The 22,913-nt window shown below is 45.8% G+C and overlaps 1 protein-coding gene across 1 annotated transcript in view; it reads right to left on the bottom strand.

The window, feature by feature from the left end:
* The window catches only part of SLX4IP (SLX4 interacting protein), a 79,860-nt gene that overhangs the window by 4,989 nt on the left and 51,958 nt on the right, over positions 1-22,913 (bottom strand). The window contains exons 8-9 of the mRNA XM_068987523.1: positions 18,628-18,705; positions 15,026-15,114 (exon numbers count right to left, since the gene is read on the bottom strand). Coding sequence (XP_068843624.1) covers positions 15,026-15,114; positions 18,628-18,705 — 167 coding nt within the window. The remainder of the gene's footprint in view (positions 1-15,025; positions 15,115-18,627; positions 18,706-22,913) is intronic.

Below are 22,913 nucleotides of genomic sequence, written 5' to 3'. Positions count from 1 at the left end.
GGGAAGATCACCTGAAGGAAGGCATGACAACCCACTCCAGTGTTCTTGCTTGGAGAATCCCCTGGACAGAGGAGCCTGGCAGGCTTCAGTCCATGGGGTCGAAAAGAGTCAGACACGACTGGGTGACCAAGCACAGCACAGCACAGCACAGGCTGTCCAAAGCCCAGAGAGAGCACCCCATGGGGATTCAGGATTTAGGAGACAGGTAAACCAAGAGGATTGCTTTGGGCCATCATCAGTCACCAGTGATCCCTCACCACTTGGATGCTAGCTCGGAGTCCAGCTAAGGAATACAATGCTGCAACTATGGCCAGCCCCCTCTCTCAATTATTTATCTTTGGTAGTACTTTGAGGATTGTGGTTTTAAGAATTTCCACCCGTGAAAGTGAAAGTGTTAGTCACTCAGTCATGTCTGACTCTTTGTGACCCCATGAACTGTAGCCCACCAGGCTCACCTGTCCATGGAATTTGGGTTGGCTTATAAAGCTAAACACATACAGTTTCAGGAAAAAAAAAAAAAAAAAACAGCAGTAGGGCAAGGCTACTGGACCCAGAAGTCTAATTAGGGAGACACCCTCCTCAGCAGCTTCAGCAGCCCATGTGGGTGCCCAGAGCAAGCGGTCAGGCCTGCCTCCATCCCTGGGGATGCTCTGGAGACCAGAGTGTCTGCATATGAAGTTGAGGACAGCCAAAGCCATGTGCTCCAGCATGGGTTCAATGCGAACTGAGTATGGTGGGGCGGGCATTACCTCCAGTGCTGTTCAGTCTGACCTGGGAGACATATTTTAAATTCTTAAGATACAAAAGATGACACAGAAAGTAGCCACCAGAATGAGCTGTGTTGAAATATATTGGGTTGGCCCAAAAGTTCATTCAGTGAAAACCTGAATGAACTTTTGGGCCAACCCAATAGTTAGAAACACTGGTGGATGTTCAAATCACAGAGCAAGTTTAAATTGTGGACAAATCAAGGATTTACTTACTTGAGTATGACTACTTTTGAATCGGATACTGTTGGGTTAATGAGGGATGGGGAGTGAAGCTGGCCTAAAAGGACATTAAAAATACTCACTCTTAATTCACATCCTCCTCCAGGAGTGCACACAGCGCAGCTGAGCCTCCCAAAGGCTAGTGGGAAGACTGGCTGCTCTCAGAGGCTTCAAAAAAAAAAAAAAAGATTCCTGAGACCCATCCCTGGAAGTTCTGACTCGCAAGATCTGGGGTGGGGCTACGAGAGCTATATTTAGGTTCCCAGGTGACTCAAGGACTGCTGATAACACATGGAAGTACCATCCTCAGAGCAGAGTGACAGGTACACAGTGTAGAGTTGCTCGCCACGGCAGCATCTGGCAGAGGGTGGCCCAGGTGTGTCAGGCCTCAAAATAACCTGAGGAGCTTGTTCAAAAATGTGCAGGAGTCTACCCCAGAATCTACTGCATTTTGGGTCTCCAAAGTGGGCTGGGGTGACGGCATGTGAATTTTAGGTAAGTTTCCCAGGGATCCTGATGCCCAGCAGAGTTACTAAACTCTTGTCCTACAAGCGTGTGAAACTGAAAACTGAGCAGAGTCATCCAGTTGGCACCACTGGACTCGGGGCCCAGCGCTGCAAGAGGCCCTTGAGGACCTAGACCTGGAAAGTACATGGACCCACAGAACATGCTCTTCTTCTCATGGAGTCCCCATCCCAGTGGGGAGGACAGCAAGCAAACACACAGACAGTGTCAGCTGATGAAGGTGTCACGAGGAGAAACGCACCTCGAAGGGGTTGCTGGGTGGTCAGGGAAGGCTGTGGTAGGTATGAAGGACAGCTTTTCCCAGAGATCTGTGTGGAGGATGGGCCACTTATGAAGAAGAGGGGCAGGGGAGAGGTGCACGAATATTGTGTGTAGGTATGTATGTGTTGATGATGACGGTAAGGCCACTAGAAGATCCCAAGAAAAGAGACTTGGTATTTTGAAAGGATCACCTTGGGTATAATGGAGGGAAGAGGGTGGAGGCAGGGAGGCCAGTGATGAGGCTACTGCAATGGTCCATCCGAGGATGGCAGGTCTTGGAGGAGGCAGGTGGTGGTGAAAAGTGGTTTGATTGGAAATCAAGCAGACCCAACAGAATGAGCTGATGGACTAGATACAAAGAGTGAGAGGAAGAAAAAAAGTTGAGGATAACTCCATGATCTGTGGATGAAGGAAGTTACCCTTTAACAATACAAGAAGTACTGGTTTAAACAGCTGGATGAGGGAAGTTACCCTTTACCAATATAGGAAGTACTGGGGGCGGCGGGGGGCAGGCTTGGGGAAATGAAACCAAGAAGCCCGTTTTAGGTATGTAGGCTCTAAGAGCTGTCCTGGATGTCTAAATGGAGATCCTGAGCAGGTGGTTAAGCTACAGCTTCCGAAGAGTTCTGTCTGCAGACACCAAGCTGGGAAGTCCACAGAGGTGGTAAGAACTTAAAGGCTTTGTGTGGATGACCTCCGGGGGGTTGCCCTTGGGTGAGAAAACAGGTTGAGAGGACATGGAGGATTCAGAAAGGAGACTAGGAGGGAATCTTCAGTGAGGAGAGGGAAGAGGCAAGGTAAGCTGGTGTCCCTGGAGACAACAGGAGAAAGGGCTTCATCAACAGTGACAACCACGTCTAAGCCTGCTGAACATTTAGGACTGAAAAGTTATTAGAGGACGGTGATTTGACAAAAGTTATTTTTGGTGACGTGCTGGGACCTAAGTGTGCCTGGAAGGGGTTCAAGAGTGAAGCGGAGGCACAGTGGAGACAAGGACTCTCAAGTAGAAATATGACCTGAGCTGTGCAGGTAACTAAATCTTCCAGAGACCAGTGAAAAAACAGGAAATTGATGACACCAGATTTCAATAACACACTGTTGTTGTTTAGTCACTGAGCTGTGTCTGACACTTGTCACCCCGTGGACCATAGCCTGGCCAGGCTCCTCTGTCCATGGGATTCTCCAGGCAAGAACACTGCAGTTGATTGCCATTTCCTTCTCCAGGGGATCTTCCCAACCCAGGGATTGAACCCATGTCTCCAGCATTGGCAGGCGGGTTCTGTACCCCTGATCCACCAAGGAAACTGTATATTATTTATCTTCCATAACAAGTGATCAATATACGATTACTGAGAGAGTTTACCTTTGTGGACTGCTTTTGAAATCTGGGGTGTATTAGACACTTCCAGTACTTTCTCACCTGCTTAACAACCAGATGTGGCTGGTGGCCACAGCACTGGCCAGCACAGGTGCAGATTACACCTTTGAGGAGTTCTGCAGTACAGGGGAAGCAGAGACACAGGGTGGTAGCTGGACTGGGGCAGGTGGGTAATGGAGTTAGGGATAACTCTGGAGCAGGCATATCTGGCCAGAAGTGATCAGCCACTATGTGCGAACCTGAAACTGACTGCCAGACACTGCTTTAGAAGCTTTATGTGTATTCACCAATGCCACCTTCAAAACCGCTTGGGGAGACAAGGAGTTTTGTCATTACCATGTCCCACTGGCGGATGAGCAGCATGGCCGAGCGCTGCTCACCTGAGAGCGTGGCTTCTGCTGGGAATGTCATGCTGCAGACCCCCAGGATATCAGTGCCAGCCGAGGGGCACAGAGCCTGGAGGCCGTGAGGTCAGGCACTATGTGGGCACGAGTGTCACAGCCCACACCAGCCACACCGCCCACCTGCTGCCTGGAGCACGGGCCCCCCTCTCAGCCCCGGTTAGATGGTATGACAGAGCCGTCCCGCCAAATGCTTGTGTCCAGGACTGAAAACATCCTGTCAGGAATGAAGGCAATAAAGGGAGAAGGGGAAGAAAAGCCCCTCAATGTTGTTATGAATTTTTCTCACAGTAACACTTAATGTAGCAGTATGGTACTCGCAGTCTTTATCTTTTCAGAGTTGGATCCATTTTCTCATGGTTTTATACACGAGTTTCTTCAGATTCTGTTTTCAGTTCAGTTCAGTCGCTCAGTCGTGTCCGACTCTTTGCGACCCCATGAATCGTAGCACACCAGGCCTCCCTGTCCATCACCAACTCCCAGAGTTCACTCAGACTCATGTCCATCGAGTCAGTGATGCCATCCAGCCATCCCATCCTCTGTTGTCCCCTTCTCCTCCTGCCCCCAATCCCTTCCAGCATCAGAGTCTTTTCCAATGAGTCAACTCTTCGCATGAGGTGGCCAAAGTATTGGAGTTTCAGCTTTAGCAGGATTCTATTTTATTTACTCCCAAATGAAAATAATTAACAACTCAACCAGGATATTTTAAAAGTAGGTAATTCATGGACAAGTAGAATATACAGCCTAAGTCACAGTCATAACGTGGCTGTCTCTGAATTTCTCATGATCACATCTGCTGAGAGTGGAACACTCAGAACTGATCAAACGGGCTCCATGCTCCTGGGATGCGGGGTGGAGCACAGAGGCAAAAGGGGGCAGAAGTCAAGGAACGGACCCCTTGATGGCTGGTTCCAGAGCCACTTCCTGAAGCCCCTTAGAGTTGGTTCACGATGGTGTAGGGAATTTAACTGCAGCAAGGTGTATGAAGCACACTTTGGAAACTGGAAAGGACTGAACATGTTTTCTTGACATTGTTGTCAAAGAAAATCTGATGCCTGCACAGACCATCTGGGTTTATAAGAAGGTGAAGGATGCTTTGTATCTGTAGGAAGCTTAGGTGATTAAAGTCCTTTTCCCACCCCTCACTGGGGCCTCACTGAGTATCTGACAGACAGGTTGTGTCCCTGTTTGATGCCACAAGACCCAGGTGGCTAAGTGTCTCGGGCCACACATCTAGCTGGGCCAGGACTGAGGAAGAAGGCCTGGTCCCCTACAGCACCCTCGCCATCGTGCCCGGGGTCATCTGCTGTCCTGGTCACTATGTAACTGTGGCGTCTGGACAGGCCCTTTGTCTTCTCTGAGCATCAGTTTCCTCATCTACTTTTTTTTTAAGTGGGGGGATAATGATAGTTACACAGTGGGCACTCACCATCTCCTGGAAACGGATTTCTGTCTTAGGGAATCACGTCCCCAAGGTCCTTCCAATGTCCAGGCATTTCAGGAGGCCTCGTGTACAAGCCTGACTCCAGAAGTGGGCCTGTGACCCAGGCCAGGCCAGTCAAGTCCAGAATTTGTGAGCCTCACAAAGACGCATGGACTGCTGGGGCCTGCTCTCTTCTGCCATGAACGTGGAGTGACCAGGACCCCTGCCACACACAGGCTGAGCATGAAGTCAAACAGTGTGGAAGGCAGAGCCAATGGACTGTGAGAAACAGTCCTGATGAAAGTCTGTGCCTCTGATCAACATACCCACAGTGTGGGCTTTTGAGGCACATGAGCCAAAAACCTTCCTTTTTTTTTCCTAACCCATTTAGTTAGCTTTCCTGTTCCTTGAAAACTAAAAGGTTTAAGGCTGATATCATCTCTTCTTGGATTTGCTGCACAGAACAAGCTATTGTATGCAACAGCCCTTCACAAATAATGAAAGTCCTTTGCAAACAATTAAAAGCAGAGTGGGGACTTCCCTGTTGGTCCAGAGGTCAAGAATCCACCTGCCAATGCAGGGGACAGGGCATGGGTCCCTAGTACAGGAAGATTCCACATGCAAAGGGGTAACTAAGCCCGTTTGCTACAGTTACTTAGCCTGCATGCCTAGAGCCCATGCTCTGCAACAAGAGTAGACACCGCAATGAGACGCTCATGGACTGCAACGAGATGCAAGCCCCCACTCACTGCAACAAGAGAAAGCCTGTGCGTAGCCATTAAGACCCAGCAGAGCCAAAAATAAATTTTAAAAATTTCTTTTAAAAATCAAAGCAAAAGTTATATCTTATGAGCTTATTTGGGGGGCAAATACTAACATTAAAGTAATAAACTGAAACTACTTTCAATTTTTCATGACCTTACTAAATTAAAAGCACAAAGAAAAGTTATTCTTGTGTGATGCCTGATGAATTCCAAGTAGCCCAAGTAGAGCGTGAACTATGACAATGACTACAGTCTTGGACTATTGCTGCAGCGCGGCCATGCAGAAGCCACGGTCCTAAAATGAGGAAGAGGTCTCTCTTTCCCAAATTTCACTTCTAAGAGTTTCTTACATTATTTGATATTTGATTAAGTGAAGGCAGTGAAAAGGAAAAATCAGGTGGGATGGAGCAGTCACGAACAATGAAAAGAAATACAGGAATAGACATGTGTGCATTGACTCACTGGAACCACAGCAAACAGGGAAATGAAGAGGAAACTGTTCTCTCATGGATCCCACTGTGGCCAGCAGATGCTTTCTCTACATGTGATAATGGTGGAGGACAGCTGTCCTGAGACACTATAGAGAGAAGCACTTGGAGAGGGACCAGTCCTCCTGGGATGCTCCCCTGGCAGACACGCCCTCCTCCATCTCAGAGATGAGGACACTGACGACCATGAGGCCTTGTCATCTGCCCAGTTCCCACTGTGAGCGGGAACCCTTTCTGCTTCAGCAGGCTCCTCTGGCCCCTGGTCCCTCTGCTTCCCTACCCTCACACGAAAGGACACATCTCTAAGGCGAAGAGGAGCACACGTTTGCTGATGATGCTGCTACTTGGGTTAACAGCAGACCCCCTAGCGTGTTTTTTAAAAAAAATTTAAAATACTTTTAAAAAGTTTTCATGTCTTCTGAATTGATGACTATGAAGCTATCTTGTACAGACCTTTGGGAGTACCAATAAAATAGCTGCGAAGAATGCTAGCCTGAAAATGAAATTAGTGAAAAAAAATCAAGGAAGTGATCTTGCAGGCAGTACACATTTCACAGGGATTTTCCAGTTTACACTTATCTAACCCTCGAGAGCCTAACGATAAATCCTAAACAACCTGGGGCCTCAGAGTTGAGTCTCTGGTGCCACACAAGTGTGACAGAATTTGGATGCTCGAGAGAATATGTAGGTTTGCAACCAGTGCTTCTAAAGAAGGGAAGGTGCTCATCGAGCACTCTGAAAACTAAAGGAGAGCTGTTATAGTTTCGCCAGAAAAACATAAAAATTCATATCCCCCTTTTAAAAAAAATTCAGATGATTCATGAATCAGAGGTTTAATGCCCAGTTTAAAAGTTGAAGGGAAACAGCTGTGAAAAACAGAAACTTAATGGCAAGCACCCCGGCAGAACTACCCTACCTCTTATTCAAAAATAACTTCCCGCACAGAAGCCTGGGGCTGGAAACTGCCAGCACCTGCAGGAAGGTTGCCAGTCCTTCGTTGGTGGTGGTTATCTTTACCCCAGCGTCTCCTGTGGCCGAGCAGGTGGGTCTGGACAGGATGGGAGAGGAGAGAGGTGAGGAAACGCGCAGGACAGCTGCGGGGTGGCAGGCCTGGCCAGCGAGGACCACTACAAGCCTGGCTGTCGGTGGGAAAGAGGCGTGAGAGCCTGAGCAAAGCCATTAGATGACTGTCTCATTTCACAATTCTGCTCAGAGCTGGCCCTCTGCCCAGGGATACAGAAGGAACAGCTCTTCCCATCTCCCTCGAACACAGACAGTGAGACCCCCTTTCCAAGTCTCCAATCTCATGATAGCAACAGCTTCTGTGGACGAGTCTGGGAACCTCGCCCCACATACGGCCTTGCTAGCTTGGGAAAGGAAGCACCGAATTCTAAATCATCTGTTTACTAATGAACGTTCCCGACAGGACCCCCTTGCACTTCGTCTCGGTCTGCGCTCTCTCACGGTGGGTGTTCTAGATAGAGCCTGTGTGCACTTTTAGGCACCCAGCCTGAAAAATCTGCTGTTTCCCAAATCCTCTGCACCTTAGAGCAGTGGCTGGGTCCTTCCTCCAAAACAGTGTCTCACTGGGAGTCTACTGGCAGCTACTGGAAAGAAAGGCATTTTAACTGGGTGGTCTCTCCCTCCTCCCCCTGTGGATGGTGGTGAGCAGATCTCCCACAGGAGGTCACGAGTTTATGCTTTTGCTGTGTCCCTCTGTCCATCACTGACTTGCTGGCTAAACGAGGATGTGTCACTTAACTCTTTGGTACTTCAGTTTTTATAGCTGGAAAATGAAGCTGGGTTGGCAAATGAGAGACAAAAAATAAGAACTGAGCTTCTTCAGAAGCTCACTAGCACAGAGGGTCAGGTGTTTAGCTCTTTGCTAATCTGGTATTGTTGTTCAGTCGCTAAGTCGTGTCTGATTCTTTGCGACCCCATGGACTGACTACAGCATGCTAGGCTTCCCAGTCCTTCACTATCTCCCAGAACATGCACAAACTCATGTCCATTGAGTTGATGATGCCATCCTACCATCTCATCCTCTGTCGTCCCCTTCTCCTGCCCTCAATCTTTCCCAGCATCAGGGTCTTTCCCACTGAGTCGGCTCTTTGCGTCAGGTGCCCAAAGTATTGGAGCTTGTTTCATCGTTAGTCCTTCCAATGAATATTCAGGGTTGATTTCCTTTAGGATTAACTGATTTGATCTCCTTGATGTCCAAGGGACTCTCAAGAATCCTTTCCAACACCACAGTTTGAGAGCATCAACTTTTGGGTGCTCAGCCTTCTTTATGGCCCAACTATCACATCCATACGTGACTACTAGAAAACTCATACCTTTGACTATATGGACTTTTGTTGGTAAAGTGATGTCTCTGCCTTTTAATACGCTGTCTAGGTTTGTCATCGCTTTTCTTCAAGGAGTAAGCGTCTTTTAATTTCATCTAGCATTAATGGCATTTAAATGAGCTCTTCTTCAGGTTAAGAACAGGAAGAATGGTGAACGGGAATGATGAGAATGATGATGGTGATGACGATAATTACTACTGCATCAGGACTTTAGAATTTACAAGACATGTTTATATTCGTCGTTTCACTTGCATGGCAGGCATCACTTTTACTTCTTGTTTTTTTGACTGTGCTGGGTCTTCGTTGCAGCACACAGGCTTCTTTAGCTGAGCCACTAGGGCTCAGTAGTTGCAGGGCACAGTCCTAGTTGCCCTGAGGCATGTGGGATCTCAGTTCCCTGACCAGGGATTGAACCTGAGTCCCCTGCACTGGAAGGAGGATTCTAACACTGGACCAGGGAAGTCCTGGGCATCACTTTTTACTTTTGCTTAACAAATCCCAAGAAGCCAAATGATTTGTCCAACGTCATCAAGCGAGTGAGGGCAGACCCAGTGGTCAAAGTCAGGTCCTGTAATTTCACGTCTGATCCCCATTTCACTTGTTTTATTCCCTGTCCTGTTTTCCCTAAGTCAATTGATCACCTAAGCGGTCATCAAAGGGAGACAACAGGTCTCTCAGAAGGAAAGGTACATGACGGGGAAAAGGCCCAAAGGACCAGGGGGCACAGACACAGCCTACACTAACTACCCTTTCGATCTTCCCCATTCTGTCGACCCTATCTAACTATTCTAAGCGAGCCAGTTTCTATGCTAAATTATCTATGCTTTCTGTTCTAACTCGGCCAAGGGCAGGTTCCTTTGGAGGGCTGGAGACGGGGGACAGGAGACAACTTATTAACAAACACTGCTGGCTAACTGTTTGGGAGCATTTTATTATTAGGAAAGGAGAACAAAAGCTCAGGCTACTGGAACATACAAGCAAAGGATAGCTCATCTTTAAAAAAAAACTGATATTCCATGAGAAAAAGCTTTCTTATGGTCTCTGTCACTGTCTAAAAAAACTATTGTAGACAGACCAGACCAACCAAGAGCATCTTCATCCCCCCACACACAGCATTTCCATTAGGATCATCCCCCTGCTAAGCCACAGAAGGGCAGGACAGGCGTGTGATGGATGCTGCTATAGTTCCCATCCTTATCCAGCCCATCCACAGGCCCTGCCGAGGACACAGACATCTACCAGGCAGCAAAAATGACATGTGATTGAAAAGAAAATGATAAATTCACTGAAAGTTATTTTCCTTACTATGTAAGAAGTTTTTATATAGTAAGAAGTTTGTGAAATACAAAAATACCAATAGAAAAATGGACATAAACACACAATTCACAAATGAATGGGTCCTGTTAACTAAATACAGACCAACCTCAGTTATCAAGTATGAAGTATAGGGGAGTACAGACTAGGTCATTAACAGAAGCTATCTTTGGGTTGGGAGTTATGGGTAATTTTTACTTTCTTTGTATATGTTTTGATTCTAAAATTTTTTGTACAGTGAACATGTACAATTTTGGTAAGCTGTTATTAAGTAAAAAACCAACTTCCAAACACTGTGGGAAATGTGAAATATGGAAATTACCTCTTCCCACTCAAGGAAATTTTCCTAGTGCTACATGAATCTCTTGTTAATGGCTTCCATATAATTTACCACTAGCAATGTTTAGGAAATACAAGAAGAAGAATGGATTCTTAAAGTCTATGATACAGTAAGAAAAACCTAGAAAAATCATCCACTACTTACTTAATTTTTTTTGGTATTAAAAAAAGAGTTCTTTTCTTGAATGATCTGTTTTAACCTTATATCGAAGTTTGCTCATGAAAGTTAAATAATTCTGTTGTTTGGTTATGAAGTTAGTACACAAATTCTTTTATTTCTTCTATAAGGAGACCAAACCAGTCAATCCTAAAGGAAATCAATCCTGAACATTTATTTGGGAGGACTGATGCTGAAGCTGAAGCTCCAATACTTTGGCCACCTGATGCGAAAAGTTGATTCATTGGAAAAGACCCTGATGCTGGGAAAGACTGAAGGCAGAAGGGGATGACAGAGGATGAGACAGTTGGATGGCATCACTGACTCGACGGACATGAGTTTGAGCAAATTCCAGGAGATAGTGAAGGACAGGGAAGCCTGGCACACTGCAGTCTATGGGGTCACAAAGAGTTGGACATGACTTAGCGATTGAACACCACCAACAAAAAATTCAGGACTAAAATGTTTCCTTTAATTTCTATTTATCTTTCCTAAGATTAAAATATAATCCTCCCTTGAGTTTTTTTTCCAATCTCAATTTTTAAAGCTACAAGTCAAGTGCTTTTTTGTGTAAAATTATTTTGTGATTTTTATTTAGCTGTATTTTCATCCACTTTGTCTGGTAGAAACAGTGTGAGAAAGGATTTTTCATATACTCTGATACTCTCTCCCTTGACTGAGAGGAGGGCTAAGGCCCACTGAGGTTTAGTTACTCACAACTGAGAAATAGGACAGCCAGGCTAAAAATAACCCAGGCAAGGGCAGTTTATTGCTTCTTTAGACTCATTTTCACTTCAATTTTATACTCATAAACTAGAAGGAGTGTTCTCTAAGGTTGAACGATAGTTCAACTTAAATAGAAATGCTCAGTTTAGTGCTTAACTATTGTCTCCTGTTGGGCATGCCAGCAACCCTTCCACTGAGAGGATGCTCTGGCGCAGGGCAGTGCTTTCTGAAGACTCTTGACAGATGCTTTCATAGCTTGGTCACAGCTCAAAGGAAGGTGAGGAAGACAGTGCAAACATCTTAGCGCCCACATCCACTTTTCTGAAGCACTAGTACTAAACACCATTTTTAAATTTCCCAAAGAATCACAGGTTTTTACAGCTTAGGTTTAAAAGAAAATAAATCTTTTGAACTTTCCTTCTGAATTGTAGAGAGGGGCCAAATGAACCATTAAGGTACAGAATGGATACGCCTTAAAAAAAAGGGAGGCTCTCTCTAAATTAAAATTTTTGGGTCGCCAGGTCACCTTCACAGCCCTTGATCTGCCAGACTGGAAGCTCCTTGAGGGCAAGAATGATTTTTTTCTTTTTCTTTGTTTCCCCAGTGCCTGCCAGAGTTCCTGGCACAGAGTCAGCACTCAGCAAATTATGGTAGAACGTGATGGTAAGAACAGATGGGAAGGGCCACGAGAGACTAGGAGTGGCTGTAACCAGCGCTCTGTGAGACAGCAGCTTTGTGCTGACTCTGAAATGTCCCAGATCCAGATGGGTCTGCGATTATTTACACAATAAACTTATTACTTTGGAAAGTAAAATTATGGCTTCAGTTATTACTGGTTATTTCCCTTAATAAAGGAATAATAAAAATGAGAACTAATTTTGACTTTCCCAAAGGTTCCCAGGCTTTGCATCAGAGAAAGCAATCTTGACACAGGGACTGGGGTTTGTAAATACGCAAGACAGCACTGCCGGAACGGGACATGCTGAGCTTCCTGCTGTTCATATTTTTAAGGAAAAGAAGGTGGGGGAAAAATAACACTCTGAAACGAAAGGTAAAAACTGCAAAAGGACCCACTTCTAGCAATAGATCCAAAACTGAGACTATCAGGGCTCCGAGATTTCTTATGAGAAACTATAGTAAGAAAAATACAGTGACTCATCCCATAATCATGCCCTTTCTTCCCAAAGTACACAGCACGATTCCCACATCCCCGGCACGTGGGCACTGGGGGACAGAGCTCTTGCAACACGGAGCGCCGCCCCGCATGGGGCCCTCGTGCAGGGCGGGAGACAGACCTTCCCAGTGCCTGCAGCAGTATGGCTGCACTTGCTCTGCCCCTGAAGAGGGGGCGCTCCCTGGGCACTCCTTTGTCTGCCACGGCTGCTTTCTTGGGCTGCCCTGCATCCAGGCGGAGCAGCTCTGAATAGATGTTCCCGGGTTTCCCAGCGGCTGTCACGTCGACACTGAAGATCGGATTGGAAAACAGGAAAGGGGAAGGAGGAGGCAACCCCTAACTGGGGCCACGGCACGAGTAAGGCGGCCAGGCTCTGCCCGGTGCCCACTCTCCCCCGCCACTTCTGCGGCTGGGAAAGAGGCAAGCTGGGGAAGAGGGAGCGAAGCCAACAGTTTCCGGACAAATGACTGACGTTCTTCCCAAAGACGTCTCCAATACGCTGCTCAGGAAGCCCGCTCCCAGGCCTCCCCCAGTTCCTGGAGAGTAACTACTGAGAGAAATGAGATGGATCCTGCCCCGGGGCTAGTGTCCGTGTGAACGGATAAAATGATCTGAAGCTTTAAGGGACATAAGGAAGTTCAAGGGCTAGTCAGAGGGCCAGACCTCACGGGCTACTCCCGGCAGGAGGCCGTCCTGGCAGGGAACGATGTTCCTTGATCCTCATGTAGTCGGGACGGGAGGGCTCTGCAGAGGCCAAGCGTCAGCGAGGATTGACTCGGAGGCGCCTGGGACGGAAGGACTGGGGTCTTGGCTGAATGGGGCATTTGTGGGTGCCAGGGCCCCCTGCTTGACCTGGGTGTGCTATTATTCCTGGAGCAGGCTCTCAAGGAAGTGGGGGACAGGCCCATGAGGAGGGGCTGCACAGGTGGGCTGGCCACACAGAGTGGGGCTCGGAGGTGCCAGGGACTGAAGCCGCCCCCTTAGGGCCGGGCGTTAGCTGACCGAGGGAAGCGTGCACGTGAAGGATGGTCAGAGGTGGGGACAAGGGCAGCTCAAGGCTGACCACAGCTAAAGGGAAGCACGCAAAACAGTGAAAGAGCCTCAAGATGGAAATGGCACTTTTCTCATAAGCTGACTTGGCGACCTCCCAGTGTTATCCCTGGATATCAGAACATTTCGAAGATAAAACGCAACTGGCTCGTGCAAAAGGCTCAGACCAGTCAACTTTTCATAATGAAAATTCTTCACGTTTAGGAAGTCCTCCAGATTATAAGATTTATATGACAGCAGCTATAGAAACTTACATCTGTACAAATACCAGTACCCCTAAGGAGGATGATATTTCATTTGTATGGAGATGTTGTAACTCATCCTTAATAATTAAAAATATTAAGTATTAATATTACATGTCATACAAGATCTAATTTTTTCTGTATTCTATCTGAAAACAGTAATACTTTGTGGTACAATTAATTGTCTTCTCGAACCACAAATCAATGTTTTCATTGGTCTGAGAATCAGTTAAGCTATATTACATTACAGTTGTTTGGCAGCAGCATTATTACTTTAGTATTTGCTAATTTACTAAGGTAATTCAACATTCTAGAAATGCTTCTGAAATAAACTTTTAACACTTGTCACTAGACGTGCTTCATTTATTGCACTTAATAGGTATCCTTAAGAGCTTAGCTGCTAGATGGAATAAGTGTCTCACTGGATTTTCTGAAGGGCTCACCTGTTCTGGACAAAGGTATCTACATTTAAATACGAATCCTCAGAAGACTCTTTTTGGGTCTCTGTTCAGCCTTCTAGTCTCTAAAACACTTTTCTTATGTATTTATTTAAGATGAGATAAGAAGCTGGTTTTGGACCATGAGGGCCAAATTTCAAATGGATTAAAAGATAACAAACATAAGGAGTAATCCAATATCCCCACAAATTATTTTAGAAGCATAATAATCATAACATATATCATGTCTAGGTTTAAGATCTGCTAGACGCTTTTTCCTTTTTGTTAAAGTTTCAAGTCACAAGTCCAAGTCCAAAAATATGAAAAACAAAAATTGGTACAGAGGTAAGCTCAAACAGATTGGGCTATGACTGCAGCAAGACACACGCACACACAGCCCCACACACACCCTCCCCCCCACAGCGACTCTCAAATGTATATGCTAAGTTTAAAAGACAAGGCTGTAAGCTATAACATTAGGAGTGAATTTTCAGATCTGTTTGTCTGCATAGAGAGCTCCGCTGAAACAGAAATAAGACTGATGGAGCTCAAAATTGAGCCCAAGAAAAGAGAGAGAAAACAAATTCTATCAGTTAAGAAAGAGCATACTGGGGTAAAGTACTGGTTTTCATGAAAATGTCAGTGATCCACCATGGAATAAAATTCAAAAGCCACTGACCCCAATGAAAGCTTCCAGTGGAAACATGTGGATTTTGCCTCACTTCATTTAAAGAATGCTTTATATTTCATTTGAATACTATCAGAAGCATTTTCATGGTTTTTGTAGTATGTGCTTTCTCATTTTATGTTGCTATACTACTGATCACGCTAAATTCTCAAGAAGTCTTCAGGAAAAAAAAAGAGCATATCAATTAATCAATATTATCACGCAAAATAGATAGGACATTTTTGGTCCCTTAAAACATGCACTGAGGGCTCAACAGTTCTTCTATTTATTACAGTAACTTTTCATTCAAGCAGATTTACTTATAGAGCTTTTCATACATACCAAATCTTCACTCTGACTCGCCAAAAGATCACGACTGAACGCAAGCTGACTTACACAGACCACAAACCTTTCGGGAAACACTTGGAGTTCTGTACAAAAGGAAAGAAATCACATCACTCGAGGTGTCAAAAGACTTTGAACTCAGAAATGCTTGGTCCAAGAATTCTGCCTTACAACGATAAGCATGTATGTATCAGACACATGTCTTCTCCCCTCCCCTCCTTCCAGGGTTTGCCATCAGCAGCGCAGGGCAAGCACAAAGCTCCAGGGGCAGAGGAGGAGGCTGCAGATGGATCCATCTGAGCCCCTGGACCACGGTATCCCTAGAAATCCCCAGGCGCCCAGGGCCATCACAGCTTTCCTCCTGGGTCAGTTTGCTATTTTCTGTTCAGACTCACATTTGGGAGACAGGATCAACATTTACTACTGAGTGTTCAGACATATACTGGAAGAGGGAAGAAATCTGAAAACACACCTTGTCAGTGTTCTTGCTAGTTTCTCTCTCCCCTCTTCAGTCACCTCGCTTTGGAGAGGTTCCCTAGGCTGCAAGGCAAATTCCCAGTCTGAACCAGGCTATGAAAAGAGTAGTGTCGGAGATTAGGAATTAATGATCATTCTTAAGGAAATGGTTAAATGTGCAATAGGAGGACTTCCCTGGGGGTCTCGTGGTTAAGAATCTGCCTGCCAGTGCAGGAGATGTGGGTTCAATGCCTGGTCCAGGAAGACTGCACATTTGGTGTGGCAACTCAGCGTGTGCACTACAACTACTCAGCCCGTGCTCAGGAGTCCATGAGCCTGAACTCCTGAAGCCTGCCCTGAGCCTGCGCCCTGCAACAAAAGCAGCCACTGCGATGAGGAGCCTGGCATACTGCGGCTAGGGAGCAGCTCCCCTCGCCCAACTAGAGAAAGACTGCGCACAGCAAAGACCCAGCGCAGCCAGAAACAATACAATAAATTTTAAAAGATGTGCAATAGTAAAGCTGGTCCAACTATACCACAGTCGCAGTGACCTATGATTACAATTTCTTAAAGCAAAACCACTGACTTCCGGGTGGGGAAGGTTAAATGAATCACAGAACCAGACTCCTCAACATTCAATGAAAGGATGATTGAATAGTAAATGTGCCTCCTTCTCCATCTGTCTGTCCATCTCTCCATTCATCCACACAGCCCCCATTGACCTCTGGGGTGATGTCTGGAGTGACGTTTAGCCCATGTTAACAGTGAATATTCTGGGGTGGAGGATAGGGAGTGGGAGGGTCTTCTCTTCCCCTGCTTTTTACTTGGTTGTACTGGCTGAACTGGAGAAGGAAATGGCAACACACTCCAGTATTCTTGCCTGGGAAATCCCATGGACAGAGGAGCCTGGCAGACTACAGTCCATGGGGTCGCAGAAGAGTCAGACATGACTCAGCGACTAAACAACTGCCTCAGTATTTGTATAATACACATGTATCGTATTTACAACGGAAATAAAGCTAATTTTTTCTAAAAGGGAAAGCCTTCCTTTTAGATGTGACCAATTTTTATTATTCTGAGTCATGAAAGTGAAGCCTTTTACATACAATGCACACTGCCCACAAGAAATGACAGTGGGAGGGCCCTGAGACAGTGACAGAGAGCAGGCGTGAAAGTGTCAGTTACGCAGACACATGACTCCTGCACAGTCAGTGCCTCAACCACTTGGAGAGGCTACATTACACCAAAATGATGTTCTGGGATCCACTCTCTCCTCACCTGCTGTCTCTTTGGGGGTTGCCTTCTCTCCTCCAACTCATTCTACTTGGGGCAAGTGGGTTAGCAGTTTCCACAACAGCTCTGCTTACCCTGCTCAGAACCCCGCCCTGGTGCTTCACTGCTCACCAAGAGACGTGCAGCGGCTCAGGCTCTGCAACCAGGGCCTGACATGCTGTTCTGTTTCTCCCTTCTGGTCCTCGGGCAGAAACCCCCATTGCAGGGGGCTTGGGTGTGTTTAACCTCTGACCCCACATGGATGCTTTGGGCTTCCCTTGGGGCTCAGCTGGCAAAGAATCTGCCTGCAATGCTGGAGACCTGGATTCCATCCCTGGGTTGGGAAGATCCCCTGGAGAAGGAAAAGGTTACCCACTCCAGGATTCTGGCCTGGAGAATTCCATGGACTGTATAGTCCATGGGGTCGCAAAGAGTTGGACACGACTGAGTGACTTTCACTTTCACTACATGGATGCTTTATCTGGCTAGGTAACTATAGATGGGACTCCGAAAAGGCAGAAAAACACAGTTAACAAAGCAGTTAATATTTCTTCACTAATTCTTGGAACATCTTATTGAGTTAAGTGATAACCAGTCTGTTTCCGACTTTCTGGAAAGGGAAATGGAGCCACAGAATTCATTATTTGTACTCCCTCTCCCAACAGGACAATCTTGAAATACAGTAGCTCATCAGTGAATCAGAATCAGAATTTAAGAGACTTCCCTAACCCTCCCAAAGCAGGGGGCCCAGGCTCAATCCCTGGTCAGGAAACTAGATCCCACATGCCACAACTAAGGCCCAGCACAGCTAAATAAATAAAGAAAGTATTTTTTTAAAAAAGAACTAGAATTCAAAATTATCAGTTCTATCAAATGATTCCTCGGAAAAATAAGAATGCTAGAATAGCAGATTTTAAACAATTTGGTGCTAGGTATTTTATCAACAGAAAGCCCTTCACTCTGCTTAGGTTGTAATTGAGATTTGCATGAACATTTAAATAAAAATTTAGGCAATGGCAGTCCCTACCATGAAGGGTAGCTAGGCTGTATTTTAACAGATACAAAGTTAACTGATTTATTTTACTAAGAGGACTGAATAGAGTGGAAGGCCCCACCATGACAGTAATATAGTCAAGTGACACTTAAAGTTAAGACAGTGCAGATAATTGCAAAGATTCCAAGACCAAACCTTTATACAGTTCATTTTTTGTTGTTGTTGCTTTGTTTAGAATACTGTATTTTACTTGGAAGTACTACTGCTTTTATTTTTTCCTAAGTTTTTACTGGAGTATAGTTGCTGCACAGTTCATTTTTAATGTCCCTGTTTCATATCTTATTTACTAAAATCAGCAAAGGAAGCTGAGTTAAATTTTCTTTCCAAAGCTCAGATGGACTTGGAGAGCAGTTGTTAGCATCTGACTCTGTTGTTGTTGGCTGGACACACTTGACCTCATCTCCTCAGTGAACATCTTGACTCGGGGAGTCGTGGGGGCAGAGGGCCCCATCACATACCTACGGAGAGGCCCTGGCGGCTCAGGGCCGGGAATGCGCCGTTTTCATACTCTCGCTCTGCACTCCAGGGCCTCGGTGTGCACAGACAGTGGTCTAACTGCCTGAAGTGACTCTGGATGCTCAAGTGCCGAGAGGCAGCAGGAAAGGAAGGCGGAGCGTGGCGCCACTCACTGGGCTGAGGCAGGCAGTGAACAGAGCAAGATGGAAAAAAATAATCTCAAGCGCTTGCAAACACTCTTAATTAGTACTTCAGTTTCATGAAGGCTATGTGGCCGCGAGGAATCGTCATTCCTTAATTTTCATTCCTTCTCTAAGGACACACTCATTGTGCAGAATGACCCAAGAAACTGGCTTCTTACCTGTCCTTGGTGAGCCCCTCAGGCAGCGGAGACGTATTCCTCTTTTGAGGAAATAGGCTGTGATGTGAAAGCCGTAACCTGAAAAGTGAGTATCATACATCACTCATGTGTGAGATCGAACTTTAAAAATGATACAAATGAACTTACTTATGAACAGAAACAGATTCACAGATTTTGAAAACAAACCTATGGTTACCAAAGGGGAAACGTGGAGGGGGATCTATTAGGAGCATGGGATTAACATATACACACTACTACATATAAAAAGGGAGAAGGCAATGGCACCCCACTCCAGTACTCTTGCCTGGAGAATCCCATGGATGGAGAGCCTGGTGGGCTGCAGTCCACGGGGTCGCTAAGAGTCGGACACGACTGAGCGACTTCACTTCCACTTTTCACTTTCATGCATTGGAGAAGGAAATGGCAACCCACTCCAGTGTTCTTGCCTGGAGAATCCCAGGGATGGGGGAGCCTGGTGGGCTGCCGTCTATGGGGTCGCACAGAGTCGGACACGACTGAAGCGACTTAGCAGCAGCAGCAGCAGATATAAAAAGATAATCCACAAGGACCTACTGTACAGCACCGAGAACTACACTCAGTATCCTCTGATAAACCATAATGGAAAAGAATATGAAAAAGAATGCAGATATACACGCATAACTGAATGACTCTGCTGTACACCTGAAACCAACACAACAGTGAAAATCAACTATACTGCAATAAAGTGGAATGAAAACGCTGTAAAGGGAACAAGGTCAGCATCAAACTAAACACATCTCTGAGAAGGAACCCCACAGGCCCAGCCCAGTGCCTGCCGCCCAGTGAGCACTCAGCGATTGCCTAGTGAGTCAGAGTAGGAGGATCTGTAGGGGCCTCTTCCAGGGGAAGAGGTGCATATGCCCGAGTAACTCCTAGGAGGCCTGGGCACAGCACCTGGAACGGCCTCCAATCACTGAAGCGGCTCAGTTACTCTATCTGGAAAATGGCCTAACTGAGGAGGTCGGACCAAACAGGCCTAACAATCAGGCCCTCAGGTAGGATGCTTAATTCAGGCCGAGCGGTTGTATCATTGGCCACTTTCTGATGCTCACTGCTTATCAGCTCACATAATGAAGAGTTTAAACTATTTGAAGAGGAGTGTGTTTTGCCTATAAGTTATTCTAATTCAAGTAAAGTCTTTATCTAGGATGTGATGAAACGAAATATGACATAATTCCCCCTGCCTCCCCCAAAAAAAGAGGCAGAAAAAACTCTCCAACCACCAGAACGGCCAAACTGGAACAGGCCATGAACACCAACTGTTGGCAAGAATGTGGGCTAACAGGAATTCTCATGCACTGACAGCTGCTTTCAGCATCTAAAGCTGAACTCAAGCATAAACACTGGGTGCATGAATAGCACTTTTCACAGAAGTCCCAAACCAGAACTGATGCAAATATCCATCAAAAGTAGAATTTTTCATTGAAAACAAAGTGGGGTGTGGGGGAGGTAATAGTCACACAGTGCAAATCCTACTCTGCCCCTAAAAGTAAATGAACTTCAGCTAGAGACCATATCAGGACTAAATCTCACAAACATAGTTAAGCGAAAGAAACCTGGTCTGAAGGAGTGCACTGCACCATCTGTAACGATGGAGATATTACCATTCCTCTTACTATCATCAAATTCTGCAGCAACGAAACTTCCGTAGTCACGGGAAATACCAGCATAGTTCCCTCCTCTCTCCATCCCTCCCTTCTTTCCTCCCCTCCTGCCCTGTTCCAAGTATAAAGCACTCTGTCAATGAGCCTCCCGAAATGATCAAGTAAAAATGTCTGGTTAACACAGTCAGGAACCTGGTGGAAGAATCAGAAATGAAAGGCCCACTGAAGAAGGGTGAGGGTTCCCAGGTCCCCAAACAGCTTCAGCAAATCGCTTATCCTCAGAGTCAGGATTTTAGTCATAAAACTGGAAGGTCTAGGAGTTAAAAGAGGTGGTCTCCAGGTCCACTGGACTCTCCAAAGACCAATACAATCACTGTTTTGAAATAATTTATATATAAGGAATACAATTAAAGAAGTTTCCAGTTTTACATCCAAGTATCCTTCTGTCACCCTTGTAGAAAGATCCAGAACGTCAGTGAGCACAGACCTATCTTCTACACAAGCTGTGACAGCACAATTGCTTTAGCCATGGGGATTTCACCATGACAGCGACATCTATGACAGGATAATCTCCAGGTTTACGGAGATGAAATGTGTTGTTTCCTAACACACTTGCAGTGGATCGCATTTTGGTCATGTGGCTTTCTTCCGCTTAAAATGTCAAACGAAATATGCACACCACTGGCATTATTCTGAGCGCTTTAAAACAAATACTTCGGCCCTTAGGTCACCGCGAGAGTGGAAGTGACATCCACATCTGTTTATTTGTCTTGCAGCTGGGGGAGGGGGATGGTAGGAGACTTAACAGTCAGGGACATAGAAACACACAAAGAGAAGTGATTTTCAAAGTAATGATTTATTATGGGAGATTTGCAAAGGACTGAACAACAACAAAAATGCGTTATCAAAGTACTCTGGCTTCGCTGCGGATCACACTTTAACGCTTATAGTTCCACGTGATTAGGGGTCAGAGAACATGCTCCAATTCTCAAAACTCTTTTCGCTGTACAAAATCTCCAGGAATAAAGTGTTATTGGGAGGAAGGGGCTGAATCTGAAGTTGACTAGGAAAGTTCCAGTATGAGTTCAGGAAGCCTGGTATCTGGAGATACCACTTGAGTGATAACTAAATCCTGCTTGGTCAGCTGTCTCAATATACCACCTTCCCCTCTAGGAAAATAAAGCAGCATAAGTCAAACTCTGACTGTTTTACTACCGACATTACTAGGAGAGTAGAGTTTACTGAAATATTTCTTCCTCTGTCCCACTCCCCTCACCGCCCCCAGGACAGGATTGTCTTAAAGGGGATCCTTCCTAAACTGCTGTCTTCTTATGGTTTTAGTGGAAAACCCTGCTGAACACACCTATAAGAGAAATGGTAAGTTTGCCACGTAAAAGAGATTTGTACTTGCTTAGTCCAAATTATACTGGCTACGGGAAACCTTACTGTTTAAAGAGAGAGCAGAAGAGAAAGAAAACACAAAAGTGTTTGTGTCTGTTCTTACAGCAACCTAACTCTGATATGTAAGTAAAGAAACTCACAGCTGTTGAAATACACTGAACTGACATACTTAGGGAGCTGTATTTCATTTATCCACAGATAACAGGCAGTGATAAAGACTGCATTATCTTTGCTCTTTAATGACATCAATTTCACAGAGTTGAGCAGGCCTCTGAGACTGTGTACTAATCTGGGGCTCAAGCAAAGCTCCACTATGCTCAAAAGCTAAATGGCAGCTTGGCAAAGAATCCAGGGGACCCTCTGCTTCCCCTTCTCAGGCACCAGCTCCAGGCTTGCAATACTGATGCTCTAAAAGCCCAGAACTGGGGTCAGGGCTGGGAGGAAGAAACAAAATGGAAATCATAAAGTGATAACCTTTTCATCTGAAAATTATATGGCAATGGTATTCCAAAATCTAGAGGCACTTGTAAATCACAATTAAGGAGGCCTATTTTCTTGAGAGCTTCTGTGGTCCTCCTTAGCCTGAAAAAATTCTATCTTTAGCTACAAATAGAGACTGGGATTAGAGAGAGAACTGCTTTGTTGTGGATGCATCTTTCCACCAGTAGTCTTCAGGTAGGTCTGTTTCAAGAAATAATTCGTTTACCATGGTAGCTCAGACAGTAAAGAATCTGCCTGCAATGCAGGAGACCCAGGTTCAATCCCTGGGCTGGGAAGATACCCTGGAGAAGGGAACGGCAACCCAGTTTAGTATTCTTGTCTGGAGAATTCCAAAGACAGAGAAGCCTGGCGGGCCTTAGTGTATGGGGTCACAAAGAGCCAGACACGACTGACAGACTAACAGACACACACCGCGCTGCTTAATGTACGAGACGTCCAGTCCCAGCCAGAGACCATCGTCTCCCCAGCAGCCCCCGAAGTCTCCCACCCTTGCGCCTCCCAAGCTCCATACTTTATAAGGAGCTGCTGGACTCCCCACCACCTTCCAACAGACAACCTCCCAACCCCCCAGGGACGTTCTAGATGACAACCTGTTGCCTTCCCTCTACTCTTCTCCAAAGAACATCAAGTATCCGAGAAAAGGAGATGGGGCCATATTTGTGAGATAAAGAAAGGGCGGTCTCTGCTTTAAGGACAGAGTTCTGCTACTATTTCATTTCGCTTTCTGTCTAAAATAAACTG

The sequence above is a fragment of the Capricornis sumatraensis genome, chromosome 15 (genome assembly GCF_032405125.1).
Source record: "Capricornis sumatraensis isolate serow.1 chromosome 15, serow.2, whole genome shotgun sequence".
NCBI lineage: Eukaryota > Metazoa > Chordata > Mammalia > Artiodactyla > Bovidae > Capricornis > Capricornis sumatraensis.
This window is presented reverse-complemented; position numbering and strand designations above follow the sequence as displayed.